Source organism: Stegostoma tigrinum, chromosome 14, assembly GCF_030684315.1.
Source record: "Stegostoma tigrinum isolate sSteTig4 chromosome 14, sSteTig4.hap1, whole genome shotgun sequence".
Taxonomy (NCBI): Eukaryota; Metazoa; Chordata; class Chondrichthyes; order Orectolobiformes; family Stegostomatidae; genus Stegostoma; species Stegostoma tigrinum.
The window spans coordinates 34,871,067-34,886,825 of record NC_081367.1 but is presented as its reverse complement, the minus strand read 5'-3'; the positions used below and the strand labels follow the sequence as shown (position 1 = coordinate 34,886,825).

General features: G+C 38.0%; 1 protein-coding gene across 13 annotated transcripts in view; it reads right to left on the bottom strand.

Moving 5' to 3' along the window:
* nlgn1 (neuroligin 1) overlaps nt 1–15,759 on the bottom strand; it is a 573,697-nt gene that overhangs the window by 8,757 nt on the left and 549,181 nt on the right. For 10 of the 13 annotated variants that reach the window (XM_048542420.2, XM_048542421.2, XM_048542415.2 and 7 more), the window contains 2 exons: nt 4,346–4,558; nt 231–1,020 (listed from right to left, as the gene is read on the bottom strand). In XM_048542420.2, the coding sequence (XP_048398377.1) occupies nt 231–1,020; nt 4,346–4,558 (1,003 nt within the window). The remainder of the gene's footprint in view (nt 1–230; nt 1,021–4,345; nt 4,559–15,759) is intronic. The other 3 variants (XM_048542423.2, XM_048542426.2, XM_048542428.2) reach the window with 1 other exon arrangement.

The window sequence follows — 15,759 nt, the reverse complement described above, 5'->3', positions numbered from 1 at the left end:
TAATAAGTATTTGCAGGGACTGCAGCTTTAACTGTTGGCAATAGACAAATATGACCATAAATATTTAACATAATCTAAATGAATTCAAACTTTGAGTGCTTTGATCTCTTAAAATTTTAGGCAAGAGATTGTAAGCAGACAATAGACTAGAATGGAATACTTCCAACATAGCAATCAAAAATGAGCATTTTTGTTTTTATGGATTCCAATAGCTCCTTCCATTTACTTACCCTGTTTTTGCAAAGTTAGTCCAGTATGTCATCACAACGGCGCTTAGCATGACATCATTTTTGGAGAAATTACAAGGGAACAATTCAGTAGCACCAATCATCGGGATCCCAAACACATAAGGGATTTCATCTCCATGAGAAGCATCAGCCCAAGCTGGCATCATGTCACTCTGGCAGTGATGATAAAAGGCATAGAAGAAAGTAGGTGAACCAAAGCCTGAGTGAAGATCAGCTGTAGCCACTGCTGGTGCCACCCACTGATGGTCAGTAAACAAAGCCAGCAATGTTTTCCTCCGTGTTTCTGGATTATGCCGGTCTGCCCAATCTGTGTACATGAATTTAATGGTCTCTCTCAGGACATCTTTTCCTTCAGGATAACCATACAAGTTATCCACAAAATTAGACACAGCAAAGTCAAAATCACTGGCTGAAACTCCATCCTCATTGTCCACTATGCTTTCGACAAATTTATATCCCTCACCTTGATTTACTCCTAGCATTATGTCATAGTTAAGGAATTCACCCTGTTCCATTAGAATTTGAGGATCATCAGGTATAACATCTCCGTCAATGACTGGTCCAAAGGCAATGTGGTATCTTGCAGGCTGGATGTCTTGTTCAACAAGTTCTTTGTACTGTTTAGTACGTAAGCATTCTATCAAGTCAATGGTATCTATCATGTTGCAGCCAACTTTAGTGGCTAACTGCCTTGCGAACTTTGCTGGCTGATAGCTGACTGCCCAGCTGGACAAAGCGGTACCACTTTGTGCTATTGCTCTCTGAAAAAGTCCTGTGGACAGATATCACAAAGGGTACTAAGACAGTCATCAAAGCTTTCAATAACATTCAATTGCTAGAAATGCATGAGTACTACTGGTGGCACCTGATCATCAGAGTGGTTCAAAATGATTATTAGTAATAAGTAATTCTCATTAAAACTCTTAAAGGAGGATTCAGATTTCTTCATCATACATTGTATCTTCCTGTGACTCTATGATTACATTTATCTTCATATTATTACAAAGATTAAAAGTGACTGGCTAAAGAACCAGTGGCAACATGACAATACTTTTTTTAAGCTTGTTGTAAGTAATTCATATACAACAAGTAATTCTCATAAGTAATAAGTAATTCTCATTAAAACTCTTAAAGGAGGATTCAGATTTCTTCATCATCTAAGTTAACAGGAAATAGTCCTAGAAGGTAGCTAGAACTCAAGCCTATCCAGGGAAGAAACTTCGCTTCTGATTGTGCTTCATAATACTTAATCCTTCATTTTCATTCACTTTTGGATTGTTAATACATTAATTTTATATTTGATAAATATTATTAACTCTGTACAGCTAACATTGGAACTGCCAAATTCATCAATGTTCCACCTACAATGCTTTTTACCCCAGGGATTGGCGAGCAAGAATTTTTATCTTTTACACTATTAATCGTACATACAATACAACATAGAATTTAAGAACATTACTCATGATTTGTCAAAAATTTCATTTCATCAGAAAACACAGCTTCCGATTGTGACACACTTTACAGAAACTGTATTTACAAAAATTGTATTTCTCTTTTTGGGTGTGGATGCATTTTGAACATTTTCCGTTTCTATTTTTGGTTTAATGTTGGATTTTTATGTACTATTTTCTTTAAGATCTGGTAAGGACTATCATTTATTACATAAAGTATCAAGCTCATAACCTAATGCATTGTGGCAAACACTTATGGGAATATGTTCTTGATAGTTTCTAGAGTGTGTTAACTACTTTGTTTGGTATGTGATGTGAGGTTATCTGCAAATATTCTAAGTTCAGAACAAGGATAAATTACTGAAAAGTGAAACATGACTCAATACACCTGTTCATTCAGTAGCTCAAACAACCAACAAAGAATAAAAGTAATTATAAATTTGGAGAATAATATTTAGGAGAAATCCACTATGAAACATAAATAGTAAAAAGAAATAATAATTTATGTTATTGTGCGTTGGTTACAACAAAATCTTAATAAAACTCTGAGCCAATATACTTTTAAAGTGTGGAAGAAAAACAAAGTTGCTGGAAAAGCTCAGCAGGTCTAGCAGCATCTGTGAAGGAACAAAAAGAGTTAACGTTTCAGGTCCGGTGACCTTTCCTCAGAACTGGTGATTGACTGAGCTTTTCCAGCAACATTGTTTTTGTTCCTGATTTACAGCATCCACAGTTCTTTCGGTTTTTACCTTTAAAGTATATTCTACAAGAGAATACATCATCACCCAGGCTTCTCCTTTAAGGTTTACAATTTGATTGTAAAGATCACCATAGGAGGACAACCCGGGTAACCCAATTCTAACGGTTTAATGAAATGAAACCCCAACACTTACTGAAATTCTGTCTAGTTTAAAATATATTTCAAAAGTAAGAACATAGTTATGAATTCAGTTAAAATATGAGGAAGATACCAGGTGCTTTAAAGAAGATCACATGGTGTTGCACCATGTTTATGTTCTAACATGGTTATGTTAGAAAATACAGAAAACCAAAAGAATAATTTTGAGTCCTGGGAGCCACCACCAACTTTAAACGCATAAAAAAAGAGAATGTTTCAGAATATTCCCGCTTCTAATCTTTGACTTTCAATCACAAAATAAGTTATTTGCATTTGTTAGTTTATTAAAATATTTTGAATTTCAGTTCAAATAAAGAATATAAAAATAGTTTCATTTCAGAAAAAATATGAAATACTAACCAGCAACCTACACTTTAGAAAAAAAAACTAACAAGGCAACTTCAAATCTTTAATCAAGTTATTGCACCATGTGAAAATGGTTCTATGCATCAGCGTGACAGATGAAAATTGAAAGAAGATGAAGTATTCAAAACTCAAAGTACACAAATTGATCAGTGAGTAAATGAACTCCCTTTAAAATGCTCCAAGTTGGAGCTCAATAACTCTTCAAATAATACATCAATACATTAAAAAGTGTTCATGTCAAATCTAGCAGCACAGTGCAGGCATAAAATGTACTTCAGATCACTGAACAGACAGCAAAGGTTCTGAGACAAAATAATCTGTCATTAGTATTTCAAAGTTTATCATAAGCATATTTAGTTTAAATTTCTTTTTAAGCCCAATATAGGCTTTTGTCTCTTTTTAGATGTGCCTTCTATGAATCTGAAAATACGAAGAAACTACTGGTCCAATTTTGTCTGATAGGCATTGATAAAAGGCACAAATTTTCATTTGAGGTGTTCTTTCAGGAGATGTTCTCCTGATTCAGTTCGTTTTCCAAAACGAAAGAAATAAAGAACACACACAACAGTAATGATAGTGAACAAACAGAACATAATTGATAGGCAGGCAATGGTCATGCAAAAGTGTGAATGATGTATGGCTGGTGCAGGATGCAGAAAATAAATTTGATGGGCTAATGGACAACAAAGTTTGCCTTCTGCCTAAAATCTAATCTACTTCTACTAGTGATAGGCATGTGGGGTAAACAGATACTCACGCACATAAACATCTGCTTGTGACCTCGATGCTTTGACAATTTTGGATCATGCATGCAAAACATTCAAACATTTTTCAGATGACAGCAAGCAGCTCATGCATTCTCAAACAAAAGATTTCTGAACCAGGCACAGAATTTTTTCCTTTATTTTATTTGAAACTCTACAAATCCAATAACATCACTGGTGCCAAAATGAAAATAGAAAGTGCAGTGGCATGACAAAAGGACTTTAATATGTCTGCCCGTCATTAGTAATATAATTTGGCAGCATATATTTCAAGAAGTGGGCTTATTTTGACAGACAACCACTTTTATAAGAAAGGGTAAGAACCAAAAACATCAGCTACTTTGATGTGCTGGTGTGCTGTTCAGAAGTCCACTAGAATTTGTGTTTTGCTGTTGTTTATAAAGATCAAGAGGATAGAGAAAGTGTGTCACTCAAAATGTGAGCATGCACATAAGAGTTGACTCAGGATAAAAAAAGACATCTAGTACAGCAAGAGAGATTGCTCTTTTCTGAGTTTCAGTAAACAATTATATAGAAATATATACACAGCATCACATGATACTAATGGCGGTGACATGCAGACACCAAAATTGTCAAAATTTTCAACCTGCTTAATACCTTTGGTTGAATTGCTCCAACGGTTACCTTCAGAATAATGGGATAAAGTCAACAGATTGACACAAGAGGCACCAGCGCCTGATCCAAAAACAGTTATTCGTAATGGATCTCCACTGAAGAAAGCAATATTTTCACTAATCCAGCGTAATGCTTGTATTTGATCAAGAAGCCCATAATTTCCTTTAGCAGCTTGGTCACCAGTGCTTAAAAATCCTGTGGGGGAAAGAATAAAGAAATTAATTTAGACTAATCAGTCAATAGTTTAAAAGAAACAAATACGCTGAGCATTTTCTCTGCCATATTGTCATTATTTGTACCATACTGCTGTGCATCATATAATACGATGAGATCCAATTTCAAGATATCACATGAGGTTTTGATTTTCAGTAAGCCAAAAAAATTCCAAAAATAATTCCAAGTAAAGTGATAAGAAGATAAGCCCATTCATGTACAGGTTATAAAATTATGCCACGAGCCACAACTGCATGACTGACATGGCACCCCTTATTGGCATCACTGAAGAGCTGATATGGCCTACAGCACTGCTTGTCCAAGTAAGTGACATAAACAATGTTAACATGAGTGAACTTCTCGCTCAGAGCTTTAGAACGGAGTAAAAAGAGTTCTAATTATTTGTTTTCAAACCACACCTAATCTTTCTCCCTGAAGAAATTAACATTGCCCTCTGTTAAGGACATTTACCGAACACCAGAAAACTCCACTCTTACCAAGATACATTATGTAGGGAATTATAAGTAAGGATCTACAGCTCGATGATTGTGCTTAGTTTTAGTTGGTTTAAATGATCATCCGCTATTTCTACTTTTGCTGTTTTGTACGAAATTATCACTGTTAGGTACGTATGCAATTCTGCTGATTAGATCATAAAACGTGGGGCATTTGCACATTTACAGCAGAATATCTATATTACTGTCAAAAAAGTAACGAAGACTTTGCAATCTGCTGCCACTACTTTGAAACTGAAAGAAAATGTATGTCTTAATTATGAACAAATACATAAAACCTTTGAATTTGATGTTTTAAAGTCTAAACAATTAAGCCAACAGAATTGATTATTTTCCTATGCCAATACCTTGAGTTTGAAATGCGTTTACAACAGTTGTGTGAAATGAGCACACAGTGCATTACCAGCCATCTTATACTGTATCAAAATTTGTTTCCGTCAGTTCCAAATGATGAAGAAGCCGTGACTTGTCATGACGGCTGTTCAGGTTCAATGACAGAATGACAAAGACAGCCATTGAATTGGTTTGGTTAGAAAGATGCCAGATAACTGCATTTAAACATCCTTTCTCAATGAAGAAAGTATTTTTTCTCTGCAAGATTATTTCTCCTTATGACAGACCCCTGTGTGTGGCCATAATCAAAGACGACTTGAATGAGTTCATATATAGATAAATCTCTGAGGTACCTTCCATTGTCTACAGAATGCTGGGTGCTGCGACTAATAGATGGCTAGTGTCCAGTGTCCAATCTAGCCAAATGGCTATAAAGACCACATCTCCTCATTTTCCCATTATTTGCAAGCAAGTATGGGAAAATGCACATTGCGATCCTGAAGTTGCCTTCCAGAAAAGGAATAAGGAAGATGACATTGTCAAGCATGTTTCTGGTGCTGTCCAGTGGAAACAGGTAAATTGAGGCCAATAAGCATATATGATTTAGAACTTTTGCTACTGAAATTATTTGGTGGAGATATTTGTTATCCATACCAGATTGAAACATGATATGGACAGACATTACTTTGGCTCCACATAAGAATAGGAGGAACAGGAGCACAAACCCCGCTCTGCCATTCAATACGATCATGGCTGTTCTTGGGCTTCAAAACAATCTTTTCTACCCACTTCCCATATCTCTTTATTCCCTGAAAGACTAAAAATCTTTCAACCCCAGCCTTAAATATGTTCAACACTCGGGCATCTAGAACCTGTAGGGTAGAGAATTCTGAAGATTATTTGTGTATTATTTATTATGTATGTATTCATAATTAAGAGATACATTTTCTTTTAGTTTCAAAATAGTTTCAAAACATTGCCTTTTACAGAAAAATGGGATCAACATTAGAAGCATGTATAATGAGGATGTAATGATGATGTCAAATTCACATATTCAAGTACAGTGAACTGGAAGCTCTAACTGGGGTCTATATATATATATATATGTAAATTAAGAATTTTTGCAGAAAGTTCCATGGACTCTAGCAGCATTAATTTGAGAGACAAAATAGAGTTAGGCACAAACATGCAAAGAAAAAACTTTCAGTGAAGTAACTCATCCCCAAATTATAAGGATCGTATTCTGAAATCATGCTCATGCTGTATTTTAGATTTCCTAACCAGCGGAAACAATCTCTTAGAATGTACCCTTTCAATTTTGTATACATTTCAACGAGATTGCCTCTCATAGTTCTAAACTCCAGAGAACATAGAATCAATTTGTTCAGCTCCTTGTCTAAGACCAAAACATTTATCTCAGGGACCAATTTACTGAACCTTTGCTCCACTGTTTCCAATGTAAATATATCTTTTCTTAAATGTGGAGACCTGTACCTGTACTCCAGATGTACTATCACCAAAACTCTGTACAACTACATCAAGACTTATTTCCTTCTGCAGTCCAATTACCTTGCAATAACGACCAACTTTTCATTTGCCTTCCTAAGTACCGATAAAGGTTTACATTTTTTTATCAAGCACATCCAAGTCTCTATGAACTTCAACACTTAGAAGATTCACCTTTTAGAAAGCACTCAGCTTTCCTAGTCTTGAGACCAAAGCGAAGAACTTCACATTTCTCTGTATTATAATTCATCCCCTATCTTGTTGCCCACTAGTAGAACATTTTATATCGTTTTCAGGACCTGCTGTGCCTCCCCCACAGTTAATTTTCCACCTAGCTTTGTAGCATTAGAAAATTTACATGCATTGCTCTGTCTCATCATCTAAGTCACTAATATAAATTGCAAACTGAGGCCCAGCACTGGCCCTTGTGGAGCTCCTACACTCATCCCTCAACATTTGGATAACAAGTATACATACGTCAGACTCCTATTAATTGACTTCAGCTTCACCTTGAACATCATAATTCCAAACAAACACATCTCCAAACTTAGAGACCTAAGACTCTGCTTTCCACCACCCCCACTGCAACTGGAGCCTCAACTTCTGGCTATGTTCATTTTGTGCTTCTTGCCTTTTTAGCACCTTTTAGAAGCCTTTTACCGGTTTCTAAAGTGCTCCCAATCCTAAAACTTTTTTTTATAATTCTGTCAAGCCTCTTGTAATCTAATACAATTCTTAACCTCTTGAGCAAGTCACAGCTGGGTCTTTCTTGCTGAGTTTTCATTTTTCAATGAAACATATTTCAGGAGAACATTTTGTTTCTTTAAATATTTTCCATTGTTTACTTAAAGCCATAACTTTTAGTGTACTTCTGAATTAATCTTAGCCAATTCTCTTTTCTAACTTAGACAATAATCCTAAACTTAGAGAAAGTTATGATTGGAGCATGCCATGTTCAAATTCAATGGTAATAATATTACTTCCCCATGGATCCTACAACATTACAAATTAACCCTGCTTCATTATACTTGATCCAAGTTAGCTTAACCGGAAGTTTGTCTCCTGAAGTATTTCTCCAAGAAATTATCACAAAAACATTCTAAAAACTTATCTTTTAGACACTCTTACCAATTAGGTGGGCGATGGCCCAGCGGTATTATTGCTGGATTATTAACCCAGAAACTCAGTTTATGTTCGGGGACCTGGGTTTGAATCCTGCATGACAGATGGTGGAATCTAAATTCAATTGAATAAAATCTGGAATCAAGAATCTACTGATCACCTTGAAATCATTGCTGATTGTTGGAAAACCAATCTAGTTCACTAATGTCCTTCAGGGAAGGAATCTACCATCGTCACCTGGTCTGGCCTACTTATGACTCCAGAGCCATAGCAATGTGGTTGACTCTTAACTGCCCTCTGAAATGGCCTAGAAAGCCATTCAGTTGTACTAATCATCTACAGGCTCTCAAAGAAATTAAACTGTACGAATCGCCTGTCATTGACTTACGCACCAGAAAAAAACAACTACAGAAACAGCCCTGTCAACCTTCCAAAGTCTTCCTCACTAACTTCTGGGGTCGAGAGCCAGAACTGGGAGAGCTATCTCACAGACTACTCAAACAACAACCTGATGTATTCATACTCGTGGAATCACACCTTACCGACAATGTAACACACACGACCATCACCATCCCTGGATACGTCCTGTCCCACCAGCAGGACAGGCCTAGAGGTTGTGGCACAATGGAACACAGTCAGGAGGAAGTTTCCTTGGGAGTCCTGAACCCATGACTCCGGACCCCATGAAGTCTCATGGCTTCAGGTTAAGCAGGGGTGAGGAAACCTTACTGATTACTACACACGATCCTCCCTCAACTGATGAAATAGTATTCCTCAATGTTGAATAGCACTTAAAGGAAGCACTGACGATGCCAATAGCACAAAATGTGCTCTTGGTGGGGGATTTCAATGTCCACCACCAACAGTGTCTCGGCAGCCATAATACTGATCGAGCTGGTCGGGTCCAAAAGGACATATCTGCTAGACTGGGTCTGCGGCAGGTGGGGGAAGGAAGCATCAAAAGCGTAAAACATACTTGACCTCATCCTTACTAATCTGCCAGCTGTAGTTGCATCTGTCCGTGCCCTTATCCGTAAGAGTGGCCATTGCACAGTCCTCATGGAGACGAAGTCCTTCACATCCTGAATAACCTCCATTGTATTGTGTGGCACTATCATTGTGCTAAATGGGACAGACTTTGCCCAAGTCTAGAAACTCAAGACTGGACATCCATGAGGTGCTGTGGGCTATCAACAGCAGCAGAATTATCCTCCAGCTCAATCTGTAATCTCATGGCCCGGCATATCCCCCATGCAACCATCAGCATCAAGCCAGTGGATCAGCCCTGGTTCAATGCAGAGTGCAGGAGGGCATGCCAGGAACAGCAACAGGCATACCTGAAGATGAGGTGTCAAGCTGACGAAGCCACCAGACTGGACTAGTTGCACGCCAAACAGCATAAGCAGGAAGTGATAGACAGAGCTAAACAATCCCACAACCAACCAACCAGATCCTGCCACATCCAGTCATGAATGGTGATGGATAAAACTCACTGGTGGAGAAGGCTCCACAAACATCCCCATCTTTAATGATGGAACAGCCCAGCACATTTGTGCAAAAGATAAAGCTGAAGCTTTCACAGAAATTTTCAGCCAGAAGTGCTGAGTCAGCATCCTCCAACAGTCCCCAGCATTACAGATGCCAGTTTTTAGCCAAGGTGACTCTCTCCACGTGATACCAAGAAATGATGGGAGACAATGGATACTGCAAAGCTATGGGCCCTGGCAATATTCCAGCAATCATACTGAAGACTTGTTCTCCAGAACTCGCTGCTCCCAAAGTCAAGCTGTTCCAGTACAGTTACAACACTGGTATCTACTTGACAACGTAGAAAATTGCCCAAGTATATCCTGTAAATAAAAAGCAGGACAAATCCAACCTGACTAACTACTGCCCACCAGCTTACTCTCGATCATCATTAAAGTGTTGGAAGGTGTCATCAACAGCACTATCAAGCAGCACCTACTCAGCTGACGCCCAGTTTGGGTTCTTCCACGGCCACTAGGTCTTGACCTCATACTGCCTTGGCTCAAAATGGAGGAAAGAGCTGAATTCTAGAGCTGACATGAGAGTGACAGTCCTTAATATCAAGGCTGCATTTGATTGAGTGCAGCATCAAGAAGTCCGAGCAAAACTGGAATTAATGGTTATCACAGGGCAAACTCTCCAGTGGTCGCAGTCATACCTGACACACAGGAAGATGGTTGTTGGTATTGAACGGCAGTCATCTCAGTTTCAGGACATCTCTGCACGAGTTCCTCAGGGGAGTGTCCCAGACCCAACCATCTTTAGCTGCTTCATCAACGACCTTCAATCCATCATAACGTCAGAAGTGAGGATGTTCGCCGACAAATGCATAATGTTCAGCACAATTTGTGACTCCTCAGGCACTGAAGCTGTCCAGATCTGGACAACATCCAGGCTTGGGCTGAGAAGTGGAAAGTAACTTGCGTGCTACACAAATGCCAGGCTATGACTACCACAAATAAGAAACAATCTAATCACCGCCCCTTGGCATTCAACAACGTTACCAGCACTGAATCTCTCACTATCATCACTCTGGGGATTATCATTGACCAGAAACTCAATTGGACTGACCACATAAACACAGTGGCTGCAAGAGAAGGTCTGAATCTAAGAATACTGCAGTGAATAACTCACCTCCTGGCTCCTCAAAGCCTGTCCACCATCTACAAGGCACAAGTCAGGAGTGTGATGGAATGGTCCCCACTTAGCTGGATGACTGCAGCCCCAACAACACTCAAGAAGCTTGACACCATCCAGGACAAAGCAGCAGGATTGGCAATGCATCTACAAGCATCCACGCCCTCACCACTGACGCTCTGTAGCAGCAGTATGCACTTTCTACAAGATGCACTACAGAAAGTCACCAAAGATCCTCAGAGAGCACCTTCCAAACACACAACCACTTTCATCTAGAAGAACAAGTGCAGCCGATAAATGGGATCACCACCACCTTCAAGTTCCCTTCCAAACCACACACCATCCTGACTCGGAAATATATCATCGTTGCTTCACAGTCACTGGATCAAGATCCTAGAATTCCCTCTTTAACGGTATTGCTTGTCAACACCCTGCAGGTGAACTGCAGCAGTTCAAGAGGCAGCTCACCACCACCTTTTCAAGGGCAACTAGGGATGGGCAAGAAATGCTGCCAGCCAGTGATGCCAACATACTACAAATGAATTTTTAAAAAAATGATTGTCCCAGTCTATATGAAGTTTTCATGTCCTCCACAGTTATAACATTGCCTTTTTTTAAAAGCTCCAAATTTAGTCACCAGGGCATTAGTTCCAGTCAGGTTCGAGTGGCACCTACCCCAATGAAATAGTTCACATGAATATCATTTCTAGAAAACTATGATTCAAACCTCTTTGTCCAACATCAATCTTTAGGCCTTGCATTTAATTCTCTAATCTGCTTGACCCTATAGTGATTGGCACATGGTGTGGGTAACAGTTTGGTGATAATTACTTTTAATGTTGTGCATTTTAATTTGGAACATTAACATAGTTCAAATGATTAAATAAAGTAAAAATATTTTCACATTATCAGGACTAGCATCGCTCTGTCATATAATTGGTGTCATCCAGTGTAAAACAGGAAGATAAACTACACTAAGTCCAAAGACAGTGTATCTGCCAGACAATATCATGTTTAATAGGACTAACCATATTATGTAAGTAAAACGTAATTTTTAGCGCTGTATTTAATCTTAAATACAACAATTAGAGGAATAATCTCTTAAAAATACAGGGCACAAACACCAAACTATTACCAAGACTGAAAGGGTTAAAACTGATATGGTCTCGGCCTGCAAACCATTGTCCTAATCAATAACAAGGAATTGTGGTTTTCTGAATATATTGTATACAGTAACAATAATCAGTTTAGAAATGCTGGAAAGCCGACATTATACTTCTGCAGGGAGGCAAAACAATTGGTTTTCATAAAGATTTGTATGTATGAGATATATTTGAGTCAACTCAGGATTGAAAATTGAATGCCATTCCAAAAGCTAAGCATCTAAGATTAAAATAAATACTAATAGCAGTCCTGGGACATTCTCACAGAATGGTCCCATACTCTAGAAGTTTGGCTTTGTTTGTGAAAAATAACTGAATACAATATATGTAATGGCAACTGCCACTTTGGGACTCAATTGAAGTGGAATATATACATCTACTTGATTTAATTTATACTTGGAAATATCCAACACCTCATTTGAGGCTGTTTGCCATAACATTCACAGCAGAATTTATTTATTTTCTTATCTGCAGATTAATCACTATATCATTCTCTCATTCAAGCTTGAAGTGGTACCAACAGCAATGGTACATGAATACAGTTTTGCTCAAATTATCTGTAAATACAGCTTTGAAATAAATTATTTTAACATGTCTAGTTGATGTCATAGTCAGGAACAACAGTGTGCCATTTTCAGAAATCTACATTTTATTGAAAACTAATCTCTGTATCACAGGTTTACAGCCATGGACATTCTGATGGTGAGACAGAAAGCACTGCAGACCTAAAAAAGTCATCAGATATTCCTAGGGATAGATGATAGTGACTCATATAATTCATTTCAGATTTCTGCAAATGAATTTTGCGTCCATTCTTTTCCATAAAGGGCTGAGAATCAACATAAGATTAATTTCTGAAAATTACTCATTTTTCATAAAATTATAATGCAAATAAATTCATTTATTTATTGCAAATACTTTTAAATTGCTATGACTTAAGCAAACTTGTTGCTACAAATGTATTTTATTGAGAAGTTCTCATTGTTTACATTCACAGAAGTGTTGTCTAACAAATTATTCCATCCTCTTTGAAACAGAAATTATGCTAATTTAACATCAAAGAGTCTGTAGTATGAACATATGAACCAGTTAAAAACAAATAATCAGTCAAATCAGTGAAATCAGAACTTTTCCCTGAGTATTTGGTACTCAACAAAGTGGAATTATTTCTGGGCTGTAACCCTGTACATTTTGAATGCATCCTTCCCATGGCCTCATTTTATGAGAAGCAGCCAATTAACAGGCTATTTCTGCATTTGCTATCCAACTAGTAAAGAAGACCAAGTTCCTGAGGCAAGAATGCACAACATCATGACTCACTGCAATGCAGCCCAATGTAAGACCAGTGGAAATGCTGCTGAAGGTCAGGGTGATAAAACATAAGGAACACTATGCATGCCATTAGCATCTGCAGTGTGGCTGGAAAACAACAAATAACTGGATTTCAGGGATATCTGTCTCCGTTATTTCAGAGCTGAATAGCAAGACTGCAATTTGGGTAGAAAGCAATTTTGCCATTTACTGCCCATGAGCTCATCAGTAGCCTGTGTATTTTGGGGCTGTGATCTCCAGTTGTTGGAGCAGCACCACTCCCAAAGTCTGGATTATCGAAACAAAGGTTTAATTGCTCCTTTGGGTGTCTTAATTGGTTTCCTGCTGCTGTTCCAAGGAATTTGCCTCTGAAAAATGTGCATGGAGGTGTTAAGATATCTTTAAGTTGGTCCATCGTGCTGCGCTACAAACTCTCCATACCATTCCCAAAAACAACTCCACAAGGCTAAGAAAATCCAGGCAAAGGAATTAATCTAAACATTTATTTCAGGCATTTGCCATCTGCCTGAAAATTTGCATAATCATTGAAAAGAGTGGTCTTAAAAACAGCAACGATAACTGCAGTGCACTTTGCTGTTTGGTAGAAACATTTTAAAAAGGAATTAGAAATCAATATCAAATGTTAGCTTATAATATCTTATTCCTAAAGAAAGTCAAATGCTGTGATATGTTCCTCAAATTAACTAATGATGGAAGTGTTCATCTACATCTTCCATAATTCCATATTGGTGTACTTCAATTAAGAAATAAATGGCCTATGAAGTAATTTATATTCATAGACTAGGTGTCAACTATGAAGAATTGCTGCTGAAATTATAATGGATTTCTGGAGTAAAGGCTGATTTCTTTAATGGGTGGTCTCCTTTTCTTGTCTGATTTTCATATGCAGCAAACACTGATCAAAAATTTTAATGCAACCTGCTATGCTTTCTACAGCAACAACTTGCATTTAGTAGAGCCTAAGGTAGCAAAGTTTCCAATTCATTTCATAGCTACATCCCAAGGTAAAAAAAAACTGACACTAAAATGGCATGAGAACAGATGGCCAAAAACTAAGCCAAAAAGGTATATTTTAAGGAGCTCCTGACAAGAGGAGAGGGAAGTGGAAATGTGGAGAGATTTAGGGAAGGAATTCTAGAGTTTGGGACTAAGGGCGTTGAAGGTACAGCCACTAATGATGAGACATAGGAAGTGAAAATGCCGAAGAGGTCAGAGTTGGAGGAACAGCGAGCTCAGCTTTATCATCTAGCAGCAGGTCCTGCTCCTCTTGGGGTTGAAAGGGCAAGTAATCCTACTTTGGCGGGTGATGGGTACTGAAATAGCATATTGCCAGCACAATTAAAAGACTATTGCCAGAACTGACTTTCAATTATGGATGGCTTTCCTTTCACGGAATCTGTTGCCCTGATAAAGGAGGCATCAGCTCAACATAACCACCAACTGAAGTCTCTTGCGTAGACGCTACAGATCTGGGAAGAGGGTAAGTATCCTTGAAGATGAGTCAGTGAGCTTGGATTTTCTCTCTCCAGGACTTGATGGCCAAGCAAGATCATTTGTAGTTTGCTAAACGGATTGAGTATCAACTTGAAAATTCTTCCAACATTCATCAATGACAAGTAGTGAGAGCAGGAGAGATTCCTGGTTGGCCACATGAAAGAAAGGAAGTTGTTGCCTCTACCATAACTCCACATGGTTCTAGGCTGCAATTTGGAGGCCAGTTAGCTTATTAGCTCAACAGCTGGTGTGCATTATATTCGTGACAAAAGCAAGTGGTTTGATCCCTTTTTCAGCTGAGATGGAATCACGATCAGCTTCATTGCCAGGCATATGGTAAAGGTTGTGGCCCTGTGAGTCAGACTTGCCCTCAGGCCGACAACTCAAGAAGAAAAATAATTTAACATATCCTTAAAATACAGGTATTTTTGCATCTTATCTTTATTTTGTACGAATCAGTACCAAAAGCAGGCTCCACAATTGCAGTTATATTGTACTATAGACCTGGAAGAACAAAGTTGTAAACAATGCTGAATAGACCCACATTCTTCTGAAATTGATACTAGCTGTGAATTATATTCTTCCTTCCAGCTATTTTCATTCATGATCAAATACATATGCTGACAGCCCCTTCCAGGCTTTTTTAAAAATATCCCCTTTCTCATGTGATGAATAAACCTACACTAAGTTTATCAAGCGCCAACAGTCATTTGGATATCCACTGCAGTTATGCTCCACGCATTGTCAATTCTGAGTGATTTGAGTTGCCCTCTTTGAAGAAATGTTCGTAACGTATTTTGGATAAAAACTACGCTTTCACATCGCATTGATACGGGGCAACTAAACAAATAAAAATGAACTTCGAATTCTGTGATTATATAATTTAATCAAAATTTGTTTTTCCTGTAGGGGAAAAAATCATGTAGAATGACAGCATAGAAATAAGTCATCTTAGTAAACCAGTTCATGTTCTTTGTGAAGTTCTTGCCATATTATTTCGCAAAGATTAAGTCATAGGCACTTATACATGAAATACATGTATACAATGAACAAG